The following is an 18,943-nucleotide window of genomic DNA, read 5'->3' on the forward strand; positions in this document are numbered from 1 at the left end:
GTTGGGTCAGAAAGATGGGGGCTAATTCAGAAGGAAATAAAATGCTAATACATCCAAGGCCCTTCCCCTTCCTCTTTTACCTGTTGCCAAGGATACTTGCCTCCAGGGAATTGTTGTTAATTAAGTACCTTCTGGGTGGCTCCTTTCCTGTCCATTTGGACAGACGTGGAGAAGCACCTCTGAAAAGGTTCTTTCCCACCTTTTGGCCACTAATCACATATGCAGGATAGGGTGAAGAGAGAGACAGAATGTGGGGAGGACAAAACATGCTAAATGTTATATATAATGAGTCTATCAAGTAGGCCCACTGTGTTGACCCCCATATGCTTTCTTTTCAAAGAAACAATTTACCTGCAGCCCTGACTGGTATCTGAGGTCAGGATATGTCACATTCCTTAACAAACTACCTGTTCCTGCAGGAAAAAAAGCAGACCCAAAATAATGTTGCTAAGAGGAGCCCAAGTTTCCCTAAAGGAGGAGACATTTGTTACTAGATCCTGAAACTGGGAGATTCTCAAGATAGAGCTCCCCTAGCTTTAAAATTAGACTGCCTTCTCTAGACTCTCATAAAGCACATTTTCTTCTGTATTCCCCTCATCTGGCAGGAACAAGACCCAGAAAATCTGTCTCAGATAATTAAAGTAAAACTACCCCTCATCTATCCTAGTTCAGGAATCCAAATGATTAATTTTTTCTAGTGGAGACATTACCAGAGCACTAACAGCCTTGCCTCCCACTTCAAATTGAGGAGCATCATATGAAATCATGGTCCTGTGAGTTTGAGAAACCAAAGGGAAAAACGAAACATGTAAGAAAATTTAAGGCCAAAACTAGCTGGCAAATGTCCTCTCTTAAATTAAAATAGTTATCAAATGAGGCCCCAGCCAGAGGTCAAGGAAGGAAAGGTATTAACTGAAATAAAAACAAAAGTGTCACTTTTAAATCCAGGCCACTTGTGGGACCCAAATGGCTGGCTATCTTACCACGATGCTTCCTTAACAAGTTCCTCTCTAAACACGACCACACAGTGAAGCAAAATAAAATGGTCAAGTCTTCTTTACCTTGAGACTCTTTACCTAAGGATTTCAGGGCTCTCTCATCTTTCCAATATCTAAACAAACTCTAATCTGAGACAAAAACTGAATCCTGATCTTATAGCAGCGCTCTCTCTCTCTCTCTCTCTCTCTCTCTCTCAAATCTCTTGTTTTTTGAATTGTATATTTTTGAGCTCATGATTTTATGGTGAATTCACATTTGAACCTGTATGCCTAAATTAATATATATTTTCTGATCAGTCTTATTTTATCTAACTATAGAGGATTTTGCTTAGAGGACAATTTTCAAGGGTCAGCTCTCAAGTAACATTGGGAAAATTTCATCTTACAACAAACAGCTACAAGATCTCTGTCTCCTGTCTATTTTGTCTGTATATGCACACTTGTGTGTTGTGTTGTTTTGTCTACATATATGCTTGTGTCTACATATCATGTACATGGTATCAAAATTGCTATAGAAAAATGAGCACTCAGAAATTATAATTTAAATGAGAAATGGATCCAAATATCTTTGAGTTCATATGACTTAAAAAGTTCAATTTAAATTAGGTAAACAGGGCTGGGGATGTGGCTCAAGTGGTAACATGCTCACCTGGCATGCACAGGGCGCTGGGTTCGATCCTCAGCACCACATAAAATAAAATAAAGATGTTGTGTCCACTGAAAAATAAATAATTCTCTCTCTCTCTCTCTCTCTCTCTCTCTCTCTCTCTCTCTCTCTCTCTCTCTCCTCTCTCTCTTTCTTTAAAAAAATAGGTAAACAGATAAAAATAAATATGTCTTTAAAATCACTAATGCAAGTCTTTACGAAGTTAAAGTGCTAACTGCTAAATATAAAATCAAGTGCTCTTCTTAAATTCTTTAAGGTGATATATTGAAACTTTATGTATCTTTTCATAAATAGAAAAATGTTTAAGATTGCTTTGTCTTCTTCACTGAAAACAAGGTTACTAAGAGTTAAGATTCAGTCAGTTGGGCTTCAATTAAAGTACCATAAAAACAAAGTATTTCATCTTATTAAAGTGGAATAATTTGACTAAACTTAGAAATTTCATAAGGGTTGTTTCAGAGTGTGAATTAAGAAAAGGGTAAACAAGCTAGGAAATAGATACAAGAATGTTCTAGGCATGGAAATAAATTTTAATATAGAAAGTAGAAGGAAAAATTAATGTTTCTAGATAAGAAAGTCTTTGTGTGGTAAAGTAAAAAGTTGTAAAATGTCTAAATAAGTTGCAGAAGGTTTGTGGAGGGTGAATTTCAAAAAGTTTGTGTAACTATGTTAGATATATATAATTAACACAAAGTCATTTAAGATTTTTTCCTAAGGTCAATTATTAATGTACTGATATAAACCAAAGTTTGATCCTCTATGGTTTAAAGTAACAAAAACATTAATCTGCTATTATCTATCAAGATAATTGCTTATGTTTGTTAAGTTTTATTCTTTAGAGCAACTGGCCTTAAAGGAATTAGGGTTTGTAAAACTCTGGCTAAACAACAACTGTTATTTTACAGTATTATATTACATTACAGATTCTGGATATTTCTCTAAAAGCTAAACTTGGTCAATATAAAAACATCAGTGTAATTATGCTGCTATTACTGTCCTCTGTATATTAAATGTATTCATATATTCCAAGTACACAAGTATATAAAGTATAAGATTTAGACGAGCATTTTACCGAGCTGCTTTTCTTCAAACTAAGGTTTAAAGTAAAGGTTTGGGATTATAAAAGTTATGTTTCTTAGCTCATAGCTATTATACAAACTCAATATGTTTTTACTCTTGTTAATTTCGTTTTGTATTTTCCTTGTAAACTTTTAACTGTTGTCCATTAGTGCCTTATAGAAATACAACTTTCAATATAACAACCTTAGTTAATCTGAGATAGCAGGCCATCATCTATAGATAAACAGGATGAAAGGCTAACTTCCAGTACTAATACTGACCCCAATTAAATAAAAGGGTTGAATGACTGTAAAGTTATAGATATTAAAATTAAAACCCAGTACTCTTACTTTAAGACTGCTGAAACTGGCTTGATGGTTGTTTAAGAATAAGTCTTGGAGATTAAAGTTAAGAAAGTAAAAAGGCCAAGAAAGAAAAAAAATAACCAATATTTGGCTCTTGCCCTCTGGGTCAGCTTGAACCTAGAGTACAAGGGAACTTCTCTAAGAACTTCTCAGAGTTCTTCAATTCTGAGCCACGTGACCTCCTGATCAGGGGATCCATGAGACTCTGGAGAACAGAAAGCGAACCAGTGCACATACTGCAGACAGGAGGGTCATTGGAAAAGGTAGATCTTGCTAATGCTTCCAAGGGAAGCCACATGGTCAAGGAAACTCTGATGCAACCTGACAGATGGTACTAAAGTTGCTAAGGGGCTACTCACAAGTTCCCAAGAGTGACCCCCCCGAGGGAACTCAGCTGACTCTTAACAAGAGATAGCAACAAGGTCAATTTGATCAGCTTGGTCTTAAACACCTAGCAAAAATAGTTATAACCAAAGTATAGCCATATCTGGGCATTTAAAAGAAAAGATAATGGTCTTTTGTAGTAGAACTTAAGACATATATTTGTGTCAGCCCCACAGCCCTGGTGCTGTTCAAATACTGAGGAGTTTCTTTATGAGGCTCATATTTATCCCTGCCTACCAAAATTCAGACTGGCCTCTGCATGTTGGTCTTCCTTACTCCTCAAATTGATGTTTTACCTAACAACCAAAGTTTGCCTATCTTGATAACAGTGCATACCAGACACAGGAGAGCCTTTCAGTTTATTCCCTTACTCAAAGGGCTACAGATATCTGCCAGGATTGGCACAGGAGCAGCAGGATTAAGAACCTCTATTTACTACTATAAAAAACTCTCAGTACAGGTTATTGAAGACATTCAACAGGTTGCTGATTTGGTACTGACCCTACAAAATCAATTGGATTCCCTGGCATCTGTGGTCATGCAGAATCATCATTGGGGTCTAGATCTCATTACTGCTAAATGAGGTATCCTCTGCCTCTTCCTTGAGGAAGAATGTTGCTTCCATGTCAACCATCAGAACTGGTAAGAAATAAGGTTAAGCAACTCCAGGATCAGTATGAACAACAGAGATGAGAAGAAGCCAATGCCTAAAACAGTGAACAACATCCTGGCTTCTCTCTCTTTTTAAACCTGTTAACACTCATTTTTCTTATAATAACTTTTTCCTTGCTTTGTTAACTTAACACAGAAGCAACTTCTTGATAAGGTGTCCTGTCTAGCCCAGACTATGCAGAAACCATTCTCCTCCTTCACTCACAATGTGATTCTCCTGAGCCCCATAATGAAGGAATCACCCAAAACAATGTCAAAGTTCCCTCCCTCTACACTCTCCTTAAGCCACAACCACCAGGACTGTATAAGAGCCTAACATACCTCCAACCTCCTTATCCTCTTCCAGATCTCTGACAAGAGGATCTCCTACTCTGCCCCTTCTCAGCAGGAAGTAGCCATGTATGATAATGTCACCCCTACTCATTATACCCCTATCAGAGTCTGGAATAAAAGATATAGATAATAGCCCCCAGCAAATTTCCTTTGTCCACAACTGTTCCTCTACCTGCCCTCCTGCCCCACCCTAAATGAACCCACCACCAAAACTCCTCCCATGAATGGCCCTGCTAAACCCTATAAAACACAGACTCTTGTTGGAGCCTGTCACCATTTTCCCCTTGAAGATATGCCTCTCTATTGCTTAATAAAGCATCACTGGTCCATTGAAATCAGCCTCCATTTTCTTTTTCTTGTTGTATTCTCTTTCATGTGCTTTCAATGTACTGCCAACATTATGGCCACTCCCCAGCTAATTTCTAATGTTCTAATAGAGACTCCCCTCTCAGTTGTGTCTGCAGTCATTCTCCTTGTCATCTCATCCGTTGCATGGCTTGAAGTGCCACTTATATCCTGTCTGTCAACTTGTACTTTTATTACTCCAGTCAAACCCCTCACCTGAACATTAGATTCACAGGTACCCTTGCTTACTTGGCCTCCATTTAGATGTCACTACTCCCACATCTTCACCTCAATTTTCTTTCCCAATTATAGTAACTTTGTCCATAGTTTATACCCTAGTGTTTAGGTCATAAACCTAGGGGACATTCTTGATTCTTGCCTTTCTCCCAAAATTTGCATCAAATTATCAACAAGTCTTATTGGATTTATCTTCAAAATGTTTTCAAAACCTAACTGCATCTTCCCTGCTCTAAAGCTTTCATCCTGACCTGTCACCTCTCACTAGCCTGTAGCATCAGTCTTCTCATTCCTGCCCCTGCTCTGTGCTGGGTCCTGGTATGTCTTTATCTCAGCAGCCAGGGTGACCCTTCTAAAACAGATCAGATCTGGTCACTCCTCTATTCAAAGCCCTCCAGTGGCTTCCAGTTTCACTCGTAGTGAACACTACCACTCACTCTCCATGATCTCACTCCTCCAGGCCCTCTGGTCTCCAATTTGTTCCTCCAGCATGCTCTGCCTGCTCCTTATGATCTTAGATTTACATTTACCAGAATGTGCTTCCCATGTGAGGTCCACGTGACATTTTCTAAAGTGTCACCTTCTCCTACCCTTCCCTGACTATGCTAATTAAAATTATGATGGATGGATTATTTTAGGAATACCTTATTTGCATCCTGTCTCAATAGATTCAATTGTAATAGGAAACAGCATCCACCTCCAAGATTAAAAAAAAAATTACTGTCAAAACTTCTGCTTTATCACCAATGAGGTGATGCCTTGGGGCAACTTGTTTTTTTGACCCTTGAGGTTGTTTCCTCAGATGCATAATCAGATTAATGTCCTGTGCACTCACAAAATATTCCGATTTAAGTTATAAACAATCATAGGGCATGCTTTCAACCCAAAATAATATATGGCTGATCCTTGTTTCTTCTGAAGAAGAATGAGAATAGCTTTAGTAAAAAAAGATTGGGACCCTCAGTATTAATGAAAAGTTTACCTTTTAGAGCACACAGACCACACATGGCTGCAAACACTGTAGATTCCATTTCAATGTTCCTCACACCAGTTTTGTATGCTTTTTCAAGTAATCTAACTTCTTTTATTTAGAAAAGGAACACAATGCTCCATCTGGTCTGGTCAACCTTGGCCTGAAAGAGAATGGAGAACATTTAGTGACCTGATAGCCCAGCAGAGAAGTAATATGGCCCAGAGATTTGGTGTTGGCCACAGCATTTTCAGGTATCTCCACCCCTTGAGCCTGCTCCCCAGGTGGGATAAACCTGGCTGCTGAGTCTTTCCAGCAGAAGACCATGGAGCAAGGCTGTGTCTGACTCAAGAGTCTCATATGAAGAGCACAGCATCTCTAGCTATGCCCTGTTCTGGGGCCAGTAACCACTGAGTGACCTAGCACCCAGCATCGGGCCTAGAGACTTCAGGAACTGGGGTCTTGCTGAGAGAGCTATCCTTCCAGAGAAGTCTCAGGCTGCCCCAGTGATGGGGAGATGGCCAGGTAGAAGAGCTGGGAGAGAAGAGGCTTCATGCCTCAGTGAGACTCCTAAGGACCTGGATGGGATTTGGATACTGCAGCACTCCATATGGCCATTGAGACAGCAGCAGCCAGATGCAGGCAATTAGGGGTCCACTTTCCTCCCTTCACACTCCCCTTGGGTTGCATGACACCCCTCTACACTCACTTTTTCTGCTCCAGATTGCTCTCAGTGTTCATGGATCACTTTGTTTCACTGGGGTCAACTAGTGGGAACAGAAGGAAGTAGATACACCCCCAAAACAGAGCTCTTCTCCCCTCCACACTCCTCAGGAGGTCTAGCTTAATAATATTTTGTCATCATCTGTCATTAGCACAGTCTTCTTTTGGGCTCCCTTTGCTTTCTTTACCCCCTCTCTTCTCTCTCTTTCATGTCACTTTCACTCTGGAAGTCTGCTTCTCCCTGTTCTCTTCTCTTTAGCACTGCTGACAACACTTCTAACAGCATTATTTAAGCTGATTCAGACTCACCCACCACAAAAGCCAGGCAGGTAATGTCAATGAGACAGTTTGCCTAGTCCAAAAGCAGAAGTGCCACCAGTCCATGTGGCCCCAGATGTGGGCCAGGGTTTGCTTGGGCTGCCATGCATATATCATTTTCTATATTTTATATTATCTTATATTATTTCTTTTTAAATTTTTTTTCTTAGTTGTAGTTGGACACAATACCTTTATTTTATTTTTATGTGGTGCTGAGGATTGAACCCAGTGCCTTGTACATGCCAGGTGAGTACTCTACTGCTGAGCCACAACCCCAACCTCACCTTATGTTATTTCAAAAAGCTAAACATCTGGATTCTCATATAAAATCTCTAGAAAGAAGAAAGGTTGGAAAAATAATTCATACTTTTAAAAATACTGCATAGCACCCCCCCCCCAAAAAAAAAAAACAACATTGACTCCAACAGGCCACAATTTGCAAGCTCTATCTTAAACACATTGCTGGATAACCCTCCAGATGAAGGGTCTGTGAGCCAGAGGCTTAGGATAGATCCAACACCACTCCTATTTATAACCAATATGTAGTGAAACACCTTTAATAACCTGAAGAAAAATGTATAAACAATGCAACCTATGTCCATTCATGATTTTTAAAAATTCAGTAGGAATTCTAATTCAGAAGGAAAAGTAGTTCAGAATGAAATCATAAGATGTTGATACAAATTTAACTATACTGCAAGATTTCCTGAATGCTTTCCACATCATGGTACCAACCCTGTAAGTTCCTTCTTCTGGAATGAACAAAGTCTGTCCTTGAAGGACTTCTGCCTAACCCTTCACCCCTTAGACCAAAAGCTGCTACTTAGCAATGACTTTCAATTTGTCTCTAAACTTGGTGAGAGAACCATTTACTCATGGCTGAGAGATAAAGGCACCACTCTGAGACCACCCCATCCCTGTAAGATTTGTTCCCTCAGACATTTCTTTCCATTTCTTGGTCCCCACTCTTGCCTAGATACCAGATCGCTTTTGAGATAAGGGTGAATGGCAGAAACATAGAAGCAGCATGTCTCCCTTCTCCTAGAGGCACCAATTTAACTTAAAGACATGAACAAGAGATAAGATTCTGTGAACATCACTAATTGCATTTTAGTATTCAATTTGTTCTTGGAGGATTAAACCCACTCTCAGTATAAATTAATTCTGCATGTTTCTCTGCTGCTTATTAGGCCCTTATGTTGCTATGCTTTGGTAAGTTAAAAGGCTGTTTTCGTTCCTTTTTTAATCCACAGCTATTAATTTTATAAAGTGGGATTTTTAATATAAATTATGGACTTGAATAACAAAGAGTTGCTAACATTTTCCTGTTGCCTTCACAATTTATAAATTCTTCTCACCTTCATAAAAATCATGTTCACATTGTATGTCCAATGAGGGTTGGGAAGTTGGGAATTTCTTTGCTATGGTTGAACAGTTCTTCAGCCAGTTTCTTGTCAAGTTCAGTACTCCAAGTGACAACATTGTCCAAGATGACCTGCTCAAACCGGGGCTAGAAGAAGGAATCTACAGCTGTATCTGTTATGACAACAGACCCTGTGCAATCCCTGCAATATGGGAATAAATAAGTGATTACAGAAGAATATCATTTAGCTTTTACTTTTGTGACACATAGTATGTAACCTATTCTGCCAACATTAATTAATATTGGTGGCTAATGATCCTCCCTGTTTTCATCTTTAAAATTATTTTCTTTTCCAAATGCAATTAAGTAACATCCAGAATAGGCATTTCCATTTGCTGTCTTTCCAGATTCACATTTACAATGTGATGGGGTTTAGATTTCAAGACAAACATGACTCTTGGACATGCAAATTAGTACCAGCCTTCAGGCTCAAATTTGAATAAATTAGGTCAGGAATAAACTAAATGAGACTGCCAGCAAGTAGCTTTCATAAAGTGATGTGACTACTTGATATTTAATCTCCTCTGCAACTCCTTGATTACTATAATTTCTTGGCATCTCCCTCCTCTTTTCCTTCTGATTCTCATCACATTCGCTCCCTCTCCTCCCTGACTCCATGTAAATTAGGCCGCTTGGCTGACCTTCCATTGCTACAATCTGGCTTGTTCAGGGGACTTGGGCTTACTGCAGGAACCGTTTCTGCCAGCCACTGCTCTCCCTGCACTCATGTCCTCCCTGACACCTTTTCACCACACTGACACCAATTCATCCTTCAGGTGGCAGCTTCAGTCACTTCCTCAACAGGTCTGAATCCATGCAGGAAAATAAAAAAATAAATAAATATAAACAACTAAGAGGCAACACTATAGGTTACATTGAATTTCCCAGGCCCAGATGTGACCCAGCTCTTGATTCATTCTGATTGCTATTTAGAGCCTGAATAAGGAGACATCTTGAGACTGCCCTAGACTCTCTCTGTCTTAACACTCATCACATTTTCACAGCTACTTGTTTATCTGTTTCTCTGATAGAACATAAAATCTATAAAGACAAGAATAATATTGGTTCATTGCTGTCCCCCAGGTCTCACACTGAATTTATCACACTATTGGTACTCAGTAGAAATTTATTGCATGAGTAAATGCTTCCATAGAGATGTTACAGAGCACAGGGTCTGCAAACTCTAGTCTACAGGCTGAATCCTACCTGTCTTTGTAAATAAAGTTTTGTTGCAACATGGTCAGACCCATTCATTTACATAATGGCCTCCACTGTTTTCAAGCTATTGCATGGATCACAGAAGTTGCAATAGAAACCACTCAGTGTGGAAAGTCTGAAATATTTATTACCTAGACATTTATAGGAAAAATTTTCCAGTCCCTACTATGAAGCATAGCCTGGTACTGGGTGGTATAAATTCCACATCAATCAAAGTAGAATTAATTATAGAACACTGTAGCAGTCACAGCTACCAACCCAAGGTGGCCTCTGGAGATAGAGCTTTCATGGGTCAGATCCTTTTTAAATAAGACAAACAAGTGGTTTCTTGATTTGTTTACAATGTCCTAAGAATAGGAAAGCAATTGAGAAGGAGATTGAAATGTGTACACCCAAAATGATGTTATTCACATGCCATCTCAATGCTTAGATGCATTAAAATATCTATGTCATGGTAAAAGTCTCTAGAAGGTAAAAAATACTATTTAACCAAATACTTTTTCTTTACCAAGGTGTGTTCACCCACTTAAGGAGTGATCATGTCAGCAAAGGAATAAGCTATATCTCTTTCATCTCCAAATGCAATGTTGCCTAAAATAAAACAAACAAATAGATCTTATTTATAATCTAAGAGTACTTAATGAGGATATAACTCCCAAATGAAGGTGTTCACACCAATGCACTGGTTTAATTTGACAGCATTCATAAACCTTCATTGAGATTTTGGTAATGTCTGCAGTACATGTCATGTTGCCATGGAACAAATGACCATGATTATGAGCTGGATGGTCACCAGAGTGTCTTGTCCAAGACAGACACTCATTAATATCAAGCAGCAACTGCAATAGTCAGGATGGTATAATGCAGACAGATCCTTGTATCCCACAAGAATTATGAGCGACCTTAGGAACAATGTTATCCCAGATGCATTGTTCCCTACTGCTTACTTAGTTGATAAAACAGGCATATCTTTGAAATTTTTTAAATGGGGAACACTTATTTCTGTCACTTAGAAAATTTCTGAGCCAGTTTCAAAACTTGCTCTCTACCCTCAATACATATTGTGAGCTATTCTTCCATTCTTTCCCATATGAACATCAGAGATCATTTTGGCAGTGAACAATGGGATCTCTCTTTCCAGGTTTCCATGGAGAAAAAAAGAAAAATGCAATAAATGTCCTTCAATTACCTCAAGTCTAGTCTCCTGACACTTTTTGTCCCACCTGGATTTCTGTTGGGATCTGAGTATGTGGGTGTATTTTGAATGAACGGAAGAATGTACATAAAAGTCTCTCAGTTTTAATGGTAAAAAAATAAATCCAACTCACCTATTCCCCCTGATGTACCAATTCTGATAATGATGACATCACAGCACCATGCATGATGTAATAATTTGATGAATTCATGAAGCATAATAGAAATGGAGGGAATGCCAATGCCATACTGTTAAGAGAAAAGAGGAAGTCATCATACATCTCACAAATGGATGCGTGAACAGGACATATTGTCTTCCTTTATTACAAGTTAACAGCCCTCAGATAAATTTACATAATCATTAAGACTTTGCCAATGCTAAAGAAAATGTAAGTCATCTCTGACGCCTACTGACATGCTGATGGATGTGTCCATCTGTGAGGATCAGAGAGAGGCATCTTGTTGTCAGTTAAACTGAGCCCAGTCCTGCTTGTCAAGAGCAGAAGTGGGAAATGGTGTGGTGTACAGGTGTGTCAGGGCAGTGCAATTTCTCGTCTCCCCCTTGAGTGCTTTCTTATAAGCCTATGTAAGGAGCTCTTTGCACAATTGACTTAATATAGAAGAAACATAATTTGGGCTCATGCCCTTCTCCACCATAGTAAGTGAAATAGGAAATCCATTTCATGGTTCTCATGTGGCCTCATTTACTTGGCACAATTCTGTTTGAGTTCTGAAGGGTTCCTGGGGAGAGCTGTGAATTTGATTCGCACCTAAGAATCTGGAACTTATTCTGAACATGTGGGTGAGCTTAAATTGCTGTAGATCATGACCAAAGCCCTGGTTTTCTTCAGTATTTAGAGCGGTAGAATTAATGTCACTAGAATAAGGGTTAACACAGTCTAGAGGATTTAGTGGCTTTTGATGGTTATACTGTGCTCTAATAACTCCCCAGAAAGATTTTCCATTTAGTAATTTGTAGAAACTGAAACAGTTGTATTTTGATGGCTACTTTATTCCTAACATAACAGCAGAGAGTCAAATGTATTCCTCTATGTATTTTACTCTGAGGCACAAAGACGTTGGAAAACCAATGAAGCCAGGTCTACAGTGTTTTCACCTGACTTCCTTCCTTCTCACCATCAAGAATATTAAACTATGGAAAGTTTGAACCTCTGGGTTCACCATTTTTTGTTATCCACCCAATATGCCCCCAACTTCAAAATGCTTATAAGCCTCCTAGGACGGATCAGGAATCAACCCTGTACCAATTTGAATATTCAAGATTAACACGTTGGGGGTTTTGTCACTAATAAATAAATTGTCTAAATATCATCTTCCTCAAAAATAAATTATGAAGATAAATTGTTGTTTGATCTATTAGTTTCCTTCTAAATCCAGCACTTGGTAAGTTTATAATTATCACTTATTTTGCAACATGGTGATAAAATGACAAATGTACTTATGTGTTTCTCTTAAAGTTGTTCTCTCTCTCTCTCTCTCTCTCTCTCTCTCTCACACACACACACATACATACACACACACACACACACACACACACACTCCTCAGCAGCTACTGGAAAGGAGGAATTTTCAAAGGGGTCCCTATTGAAAATCCCCTGCCTGCCTAGTAAGACTCATTTCTAATTGGCTGACCTTGGTGTGATACATATTTCAGATCTTTTTCTTTGACAGGCAAGCAGGGTTCGTCTCTTGCTATTTTCATGTTTTATTCTGAAGCTTTACTGCCATTTTTAAATAAACCTTTCCCATTTACTGTACCAGAAAAGAACAGTTTTGATCTAAAAGACCAGCAAAAATTAACAAGATGAGATTTGCCAAGATTAAAGGATATTTGGCTTTATTTGAATGCAGAAATTCTATGATTGTCTATTGAATGAACAAGTGAATACATGAATGGATTCTGCCATTTGAGCCTGAAGCAGGTTTCAGGCACTATTGCCTAAAGGGGAGATCAACTTGGCTGCCCCTTTCGCATTAAATACTTCTTTCTTTGTTACCCCAGACTTCCATTCATGATCACCCACACTGCACCAATGAGTACTTTGAGTGATAAATGGATGTGACTGACCCCTGGTGCAGACATGTTTACAATTCAGCTCCTTAGAACTGACATACCTCTGCATAGCCTCTCCCCCTACTCCCTGGACCGCCTTCTTTCCCCTAAGGAGGACTTCAATGTTCACTTAAGTGATGGACTCAGCTCTATGGAGATAGACTAGTTGAGAAAAGTAGGCTGGGTACCCATGTAGAGCCACCCACCTAAGTATGGGCCACTTAGGGGAAATGATCTGTGTATCCCCTAAAACTTCAAATCATTCCACTTTGATGTTGTCTTAGGACATTGTGTTTGTCCAGATCTGTTAACATATTCTAAATGAGGGGACAGCATCACAAGAGCTCGGTAGAAATGCAACAGCAGCTTTTCAGCAAGTTTACTATAGCATGAAGCGGCCCTGCTTTAGCAACCCTGAAAATTGGCCCCTATGCACTGAAAACTCAACATTTGCAAACCTGGAAAAGGAATAGAAGAGAAAAAAAATCGATGGGGAGGGGAGGGTATTAGTTACAAAATAGAGGAGGTAAATGTGTGCTTTGAGAGGTTTTTCCTCCCTTAACTTCATTAACTAATAATATAATTATAAAATGAAGTGATATTAAATGCTCTGCTCTGCCCTGAGGACTTTTTCCAAGGCAGAAGAGAATGTTATACCTGGACACCTGGCTGATTGTGCAATACTGCAAAGCAGAGGGAAAAGAACTATATTCAGAAAGTTCCTACATTGTTCTCTAGCCTGGGAAGACCTGGTATCAGGCAGCCACTGCACACTTAGGCTGATGAAGAGCACAGGACCAGTTTTGAACATGCAATATCTGTCTGTTCTAGCGCAGATGTCTTTAATGTCTTCTCCATCTCCCTCCAGTCTGAGCTCCTTGTGCATAAACATTGCAAATGCTCTCATCCTGTTGGGGCTTCCACCAACGCAGACAAACTATTAATAAAAATAAATACTTGCCATAGTAACTGGGATAAGAACCAGGGGTTCTTTCAACTCTAATGTTTTAAATTTATTGTTTAGTCAATTTACTTAAAAGTATGTGTAGATGTCATGGGTTATGCTTATGAATTAATTTGTGTCATTAACCAGTAAAGAAGGCAATCAGATGCAAAATTTTATGTATTAAATTAAAGAAAATTAAAGTAAGTGTTGATATTGTTTAAGGAGGTATTTCCTGGTGTTTTTGTTTAGAGTAACATCAACATGCATGTTAGGTTTATACAAACATCCTAGTGATGATCATTAGCATGATTTATGCTTATTAGGTAAGTACTGTTGACATGAAATACAGGTAGTAAAAAGGCAAAAAGAGAATTACCAGTTTTACATGTGTTTTCTGATTCCACATCCCCATTTGTAAGCTTTTATTATAAAATATACTATGATAACTTAAAGCTTTAAACAAATCATGTCAAGACTTTTCAACTTCTCATTGAGAAGGAGTTATCATGGAATAAGCTTTCTTATTATAAATTACTGCAGTATCTCATATGCCCTAGTGATATGATTCTGTTTTTGTTTTGTTCACTTTTCAGTCTCTCAATTAGGTAGGTGTTGAAACTGAAGGTGTCACATCTAGTAAAATATGCTAACAAAATCATAAGTAGATGCTAATCCATAATGTGGGCAGGGTTGAGTGGAAGAACTTTAGATTGGCCAAAGGGGAGGGAGGAGGGAAGTGGGAATGGGGGTAGGAAAGATGGTGGAATGAGACAGACATAATTACCCTAGGTACATGTATGATTGCATAAATAGTGTGACCCTACTTTGTGTACAACCACAAAGGTGAAAATTTATGCTCCATTTGTGTATACAATGAATTGAAGAGCATTCTGCTGTCATGTATAACGGACTGGAACAAACAATTTTTTAAAAAATGAAAAAAAATAGAACATTATGAGAAAGCACCATCTAGTAATCAGGAAGTGGGCTATCACTAGATACTGAATTTGCCAGCACCTTAATCTTGAATTTTTAGGTTCCAGAGCTGCGCAAAATAAATTTGTTGTTTCTAAGCCAAATAAAAAATAAAAAATCTGCAGTTACTTCTACAATAATCTGTTAGAAATACTTCAGCCTGAGGGATGGGAGCAGTAGATTCCAGAGAGGGAAGCAGAGTGGCCTGCTGGTGGTATGGATGAACAGCTGGCTGAGTCAGTACCAGGGTCAGCAATAGAGAGGACTGGCAAAAGCAGAGAGCCCATAGAGGGCATCAGGCACACGGTCTCCCAGGAACTCTCAGTGATGCAGTGTTGAGAAACTTGAACACAAGGAAAGCAACATGGTGGTCAAAGCCTTGATCTTCAAGGTTAGGTAAACCCGGTTTTGAACCACAGCCCATCACTTGGACAATGTCAAGTATCAAGCCCATCACTTGGACATAACTTGGACAATGTCACGTATGTATTCTCTCTGTGCTTTAGACCATCATCAAAATAGGAAAGACAGTACCTCTCACAAGGCCTGTCAGGATAAAATGGCATTGCATATGGCAAAGGACACTGCACAAATCCAGGCACCTTCTCAGTGTTCTACAAATGCTCATTATCATTTTTTTATCATATAATAATTTCCTAGACCTCCTTTTGAGCTTGTTCATTGTTTCTGTATTGCAGAGTTTAGTACAAATGAAGCAGTTTCAAGTTCTCTAGTAAAGAAAAAGCAGTTGGTGATGTCTGACTGATGTGGGCGGCATTGGGCAGAGGAACTGAAGAAGGGCTGGGGAGATCCATTCCAGGGATAAAGAAGATCTGTCTAATGAAATACCTAACTGAGGTTATGCAGTGGGCACCGCCTGTAGAAACAATTGTCTATAACTATTGGGTGGTCTGATTACATGATGTATTTTGTTTGCATTTAGCAATAATTCCTGGGCCACATACACTCATTTTCAATTACAGGATGTAATTATCCTTTTATTGAAGCCCTCTGTTTCTTATCTATACTTATTGTCTTTTCTGTGGCTTCTCAGTAGTTTTTCAGATGGGGCCTTTAGCTAGTAATGAACTTCAATGGAAGTCAGCCACTAGGACCGTGTAGCATGAGGATAAAAACCAGTGTTTAAGTTTTTTTTTTTTCAATTATTATTGATTATTCGTGGATTTTGTCCTCTGTTGGTATGGGTAGTTAAGATTTGGCTCAAGATCTAAGTATAAGAAGACTCATTAAAATTTTTTTAAAAAGAAGAAGAAGAAGATACAGTAGTTTGAAAATAACTTCATTGTGTGGTGCCTGTGAATGTAAATTACAGTTATTCAGATTGACCATAAAACTGAAACAGATGTTAGAATAGCTTGTGGTTTGAGCTCTTCTTTGAACTGTAGATACTGCTGTAATCAACAGGGATTTCTGAATATTTCTGGAGACATAAAGATGATACGCATGGACAGAAGCAGCTTAGCTCTTGAAGCCTTACTCCTAAATCAGACTTACTAAACATTACTTCTAGACACAATTTTCAGACTGTCTGCTTTAATGAGAAGTAAAATGTGGCTGAAGACCACCAACATTGACCTCCAGTGATTTATGTTATAAACAAAATGATTTTGTCCTGGTTTTATCAAAGAAGATAGAAATGCATTGCAAATCAGAGGCATTGCAAAAGTATGTCAGGTACTTTGCCTAATAACTGCCAGGACAAACCCACTTTCAAATATCCCCAGTATCTTAATTTTGCCATGTTTTATTAATCTAGTACATAAATGTAGTTTATATATTCTGTATGTTAACAAAGGGCTATAAAACCCCTTGAAAATGCATATTTCAGAGTCTTATAAAATAAAGATTTCCCACATTACTTGAAATTTCTAGGGCTACAGTGAAGGGTGCCAATTAGTGGTTTTATAAAAGACATTTGCAAAGACATTATAAAATATATATTTGGATGTTGAGTTTGAAAAATAACTTTTAAGTTCCTCACATCACATTTTTCAATTGTTTGATTATTTCCAGTGAGTATGATAGAAACTAAAAAAGCTATCACCAAAACTGTTTTCCTTCCGTCCTGGACACACATTGGATTTTAACTTTTTAGCCTCTTTTCCAATTAGAAGCTGCCTGAGTTCCAGGCACTAGGATATGAATAGAAGTGATAAGTGTCACTTCCAGCTCCAGCCCATAGAAATCCTACAGGTGATGCTACACATCACCTCCTGTCATCTGCCTGATGGGAGTTGACACCCAGGGAAGCTGCAAGCCACCCCTTGAAAATGACAGAGCAACAGATGGGGGGAGGAGCCTGGGTCCCAGAATCACTAGTTTGAGGAAGGCCATCCAACAGCTAGGAGCACTATAATGTGGGTGAGAAGTAAGCTTAATTGTGCCAGGTGAGATTGTGGAGTATCAGACTGGCAAACCTTCAGAAAAAAAAAGAAAAGAAAGTGGGGTGTGGTGGTGCATACCTATAATCCCAGTAGTTCAGGAGACTGAGACAGGAGAATCTCAAGTTCAAAGCCAGCCTCAGCAAAAGCAAGGTACTAAGTAACTCAGAGAGAACCTGTCTCTAAATAAAATGCAAAATAGGTCTGGGGATGTGGCTCAGTGGTTGAGTGCTCAATCCCTTGTATCAAAAAAAAAATCTATATATCTATATATTATCTCTCTCTCTCTCTCTCTCTCTCTCTCTCTCTCTATATATATATATATATATATATATATATATATATATATTTCTGTTTAAACTTTACACACCTAGAGTTCTGTTTTCCTTTAAAGACAATGTTATTAATAATGATTATCATCTTTGTGAGGACAAAGCTGAGTTTCCAGGTACTGATGGATTATTCTCAGCCAAGATTGCTTCCCTGGGACCTAAGAGAGTCAAGAAATTGAACTCAGAATGTCCTCATTTAAAGATAAGAATGTAGCTGGTAGAAGGCAAGTTCCTGAGAAAAGCATCTGTGGAAATAAATCAGACTTCACCTGCTGCTTCTCAAAATTCCGGTTTCAGTTAAATAGCAAGTTTTGATCATCAGAACTGTTTCCTGCTTCTCAATCTCCCCCAAACACACATGCATACACACACACACACACACACACACACACACACACACACACGCACATGCACGCCTCCTATCCGTTAAAATGGCCCAATGGGTAGAGTTGCCCTCACTAGGGACAAACCAGATTCTGAAAAGAGCATGTATTTTAACCAAAAGAGCATCTATAGAAGGTTCCTCAATCAGGTGGATGGGGAGATGAAAGGTTGGATGGTAGTTCTGACAGTGTGAGAATAGGTACTGATGAGAACCCAGTCAGCTACTGAGTTGGAGAAGGGAAGGCCTGATGCCTGGGATTGTGACAGAGATGAGACTTCATTTGCCTATCTGAGCACATGCATGTGAATGTGTGTGGTAGTCTCCTTATTTTCATGTCTAAAATAAGACTGTTATTTAATCTCCCACTGATTTTCTAGAAACTAACAGAATAGTGCTTTAAAAAGTTTGGGAAGAACAATTCCTTTTTTATGAGAGAAACCTAGGATTTAATCCAGCTCTTTCACTCACCAGCTGTGCTGTGCCTATTACAGACAGATCAATATAATTAGGAATAACACTACAAAGATGCTTGGGCCCCAGTTTCCTCATCTGTAAGATGGAAACTATAATTACCTAGGTTGCTGTGAGCATTGGATGGCATACCATTTGTATATCTGTGCAGAGTTGGAGACACAGAAGTTCACTCCATAAGCGATAGAGCAGAGATGGAACCTGTGCGTGTACATATAGATCATTCTGTCTCAAAAACATACCCTAAGTCTCTTGAATTTGCTAAATAGATGTGTGCCTTAGTTTATTAATTATGATGAGCTTTCTATTCATCAGTCATCCCTCGATAAGCACCTGGGACAACAATTGTGAAGCACAGACCTTAAATCTAACATTTAAATTCAGGTGAAATCCAGCTATGGAGAACCAAGGGCAGCCTCGATCAGTGACTCTTAAAGCATGAACATCAGAAA

At 38.7% G+C, this 18,943-nt stretch overlaps 1 protein-coding gene across 1 annotated transcript in view; it reads right to left on the minus strand.

The window, feature by feature from the left end:
- Upp2 (uridine phosphorylase 2) overlaps nt 1-18,943 on the minus strand; it is a 40,739-nt gene that overhangs the window by 11,779 nt on the left and 10,017 nt on the right. The window contains 8 exon segments of the mRNA XM_071619304.1: nt 352-413; nt 6,043-6,123; nt 6,126-6,173; nt 7,803-7,817; nt 8,430-8,452; nt 8,454-8,625; nt 11,041-11,155; nt 13,753-13,917. Coding sequence (XP_071475405.1) covers nt 352-413; nt 6,043-6,123; nt 6,126-6,173; nt 7,803-7,817; nt 8,430-8,452; nt 8,454-8,625; nt 11,041-11,155; nt 13,753-13,917 — 681 coding nt within the window.

This window comes from Marmota flaviventris, chromosome 11 (assembly GCF_047511675.1).
Source record: "Marmota flaviventris isolate mMarFla1 chromosome 11, mMarFla1.hap1, whole genome shotgun sequence".
In the NCBI taxonomy this organism is placed as follows: domain Eukaryota; kingdom Metazoa; phylum Chordata; class Mammalia; order Rodentia; family Sciuridae; genus Marmota; species Marmota flaviventris.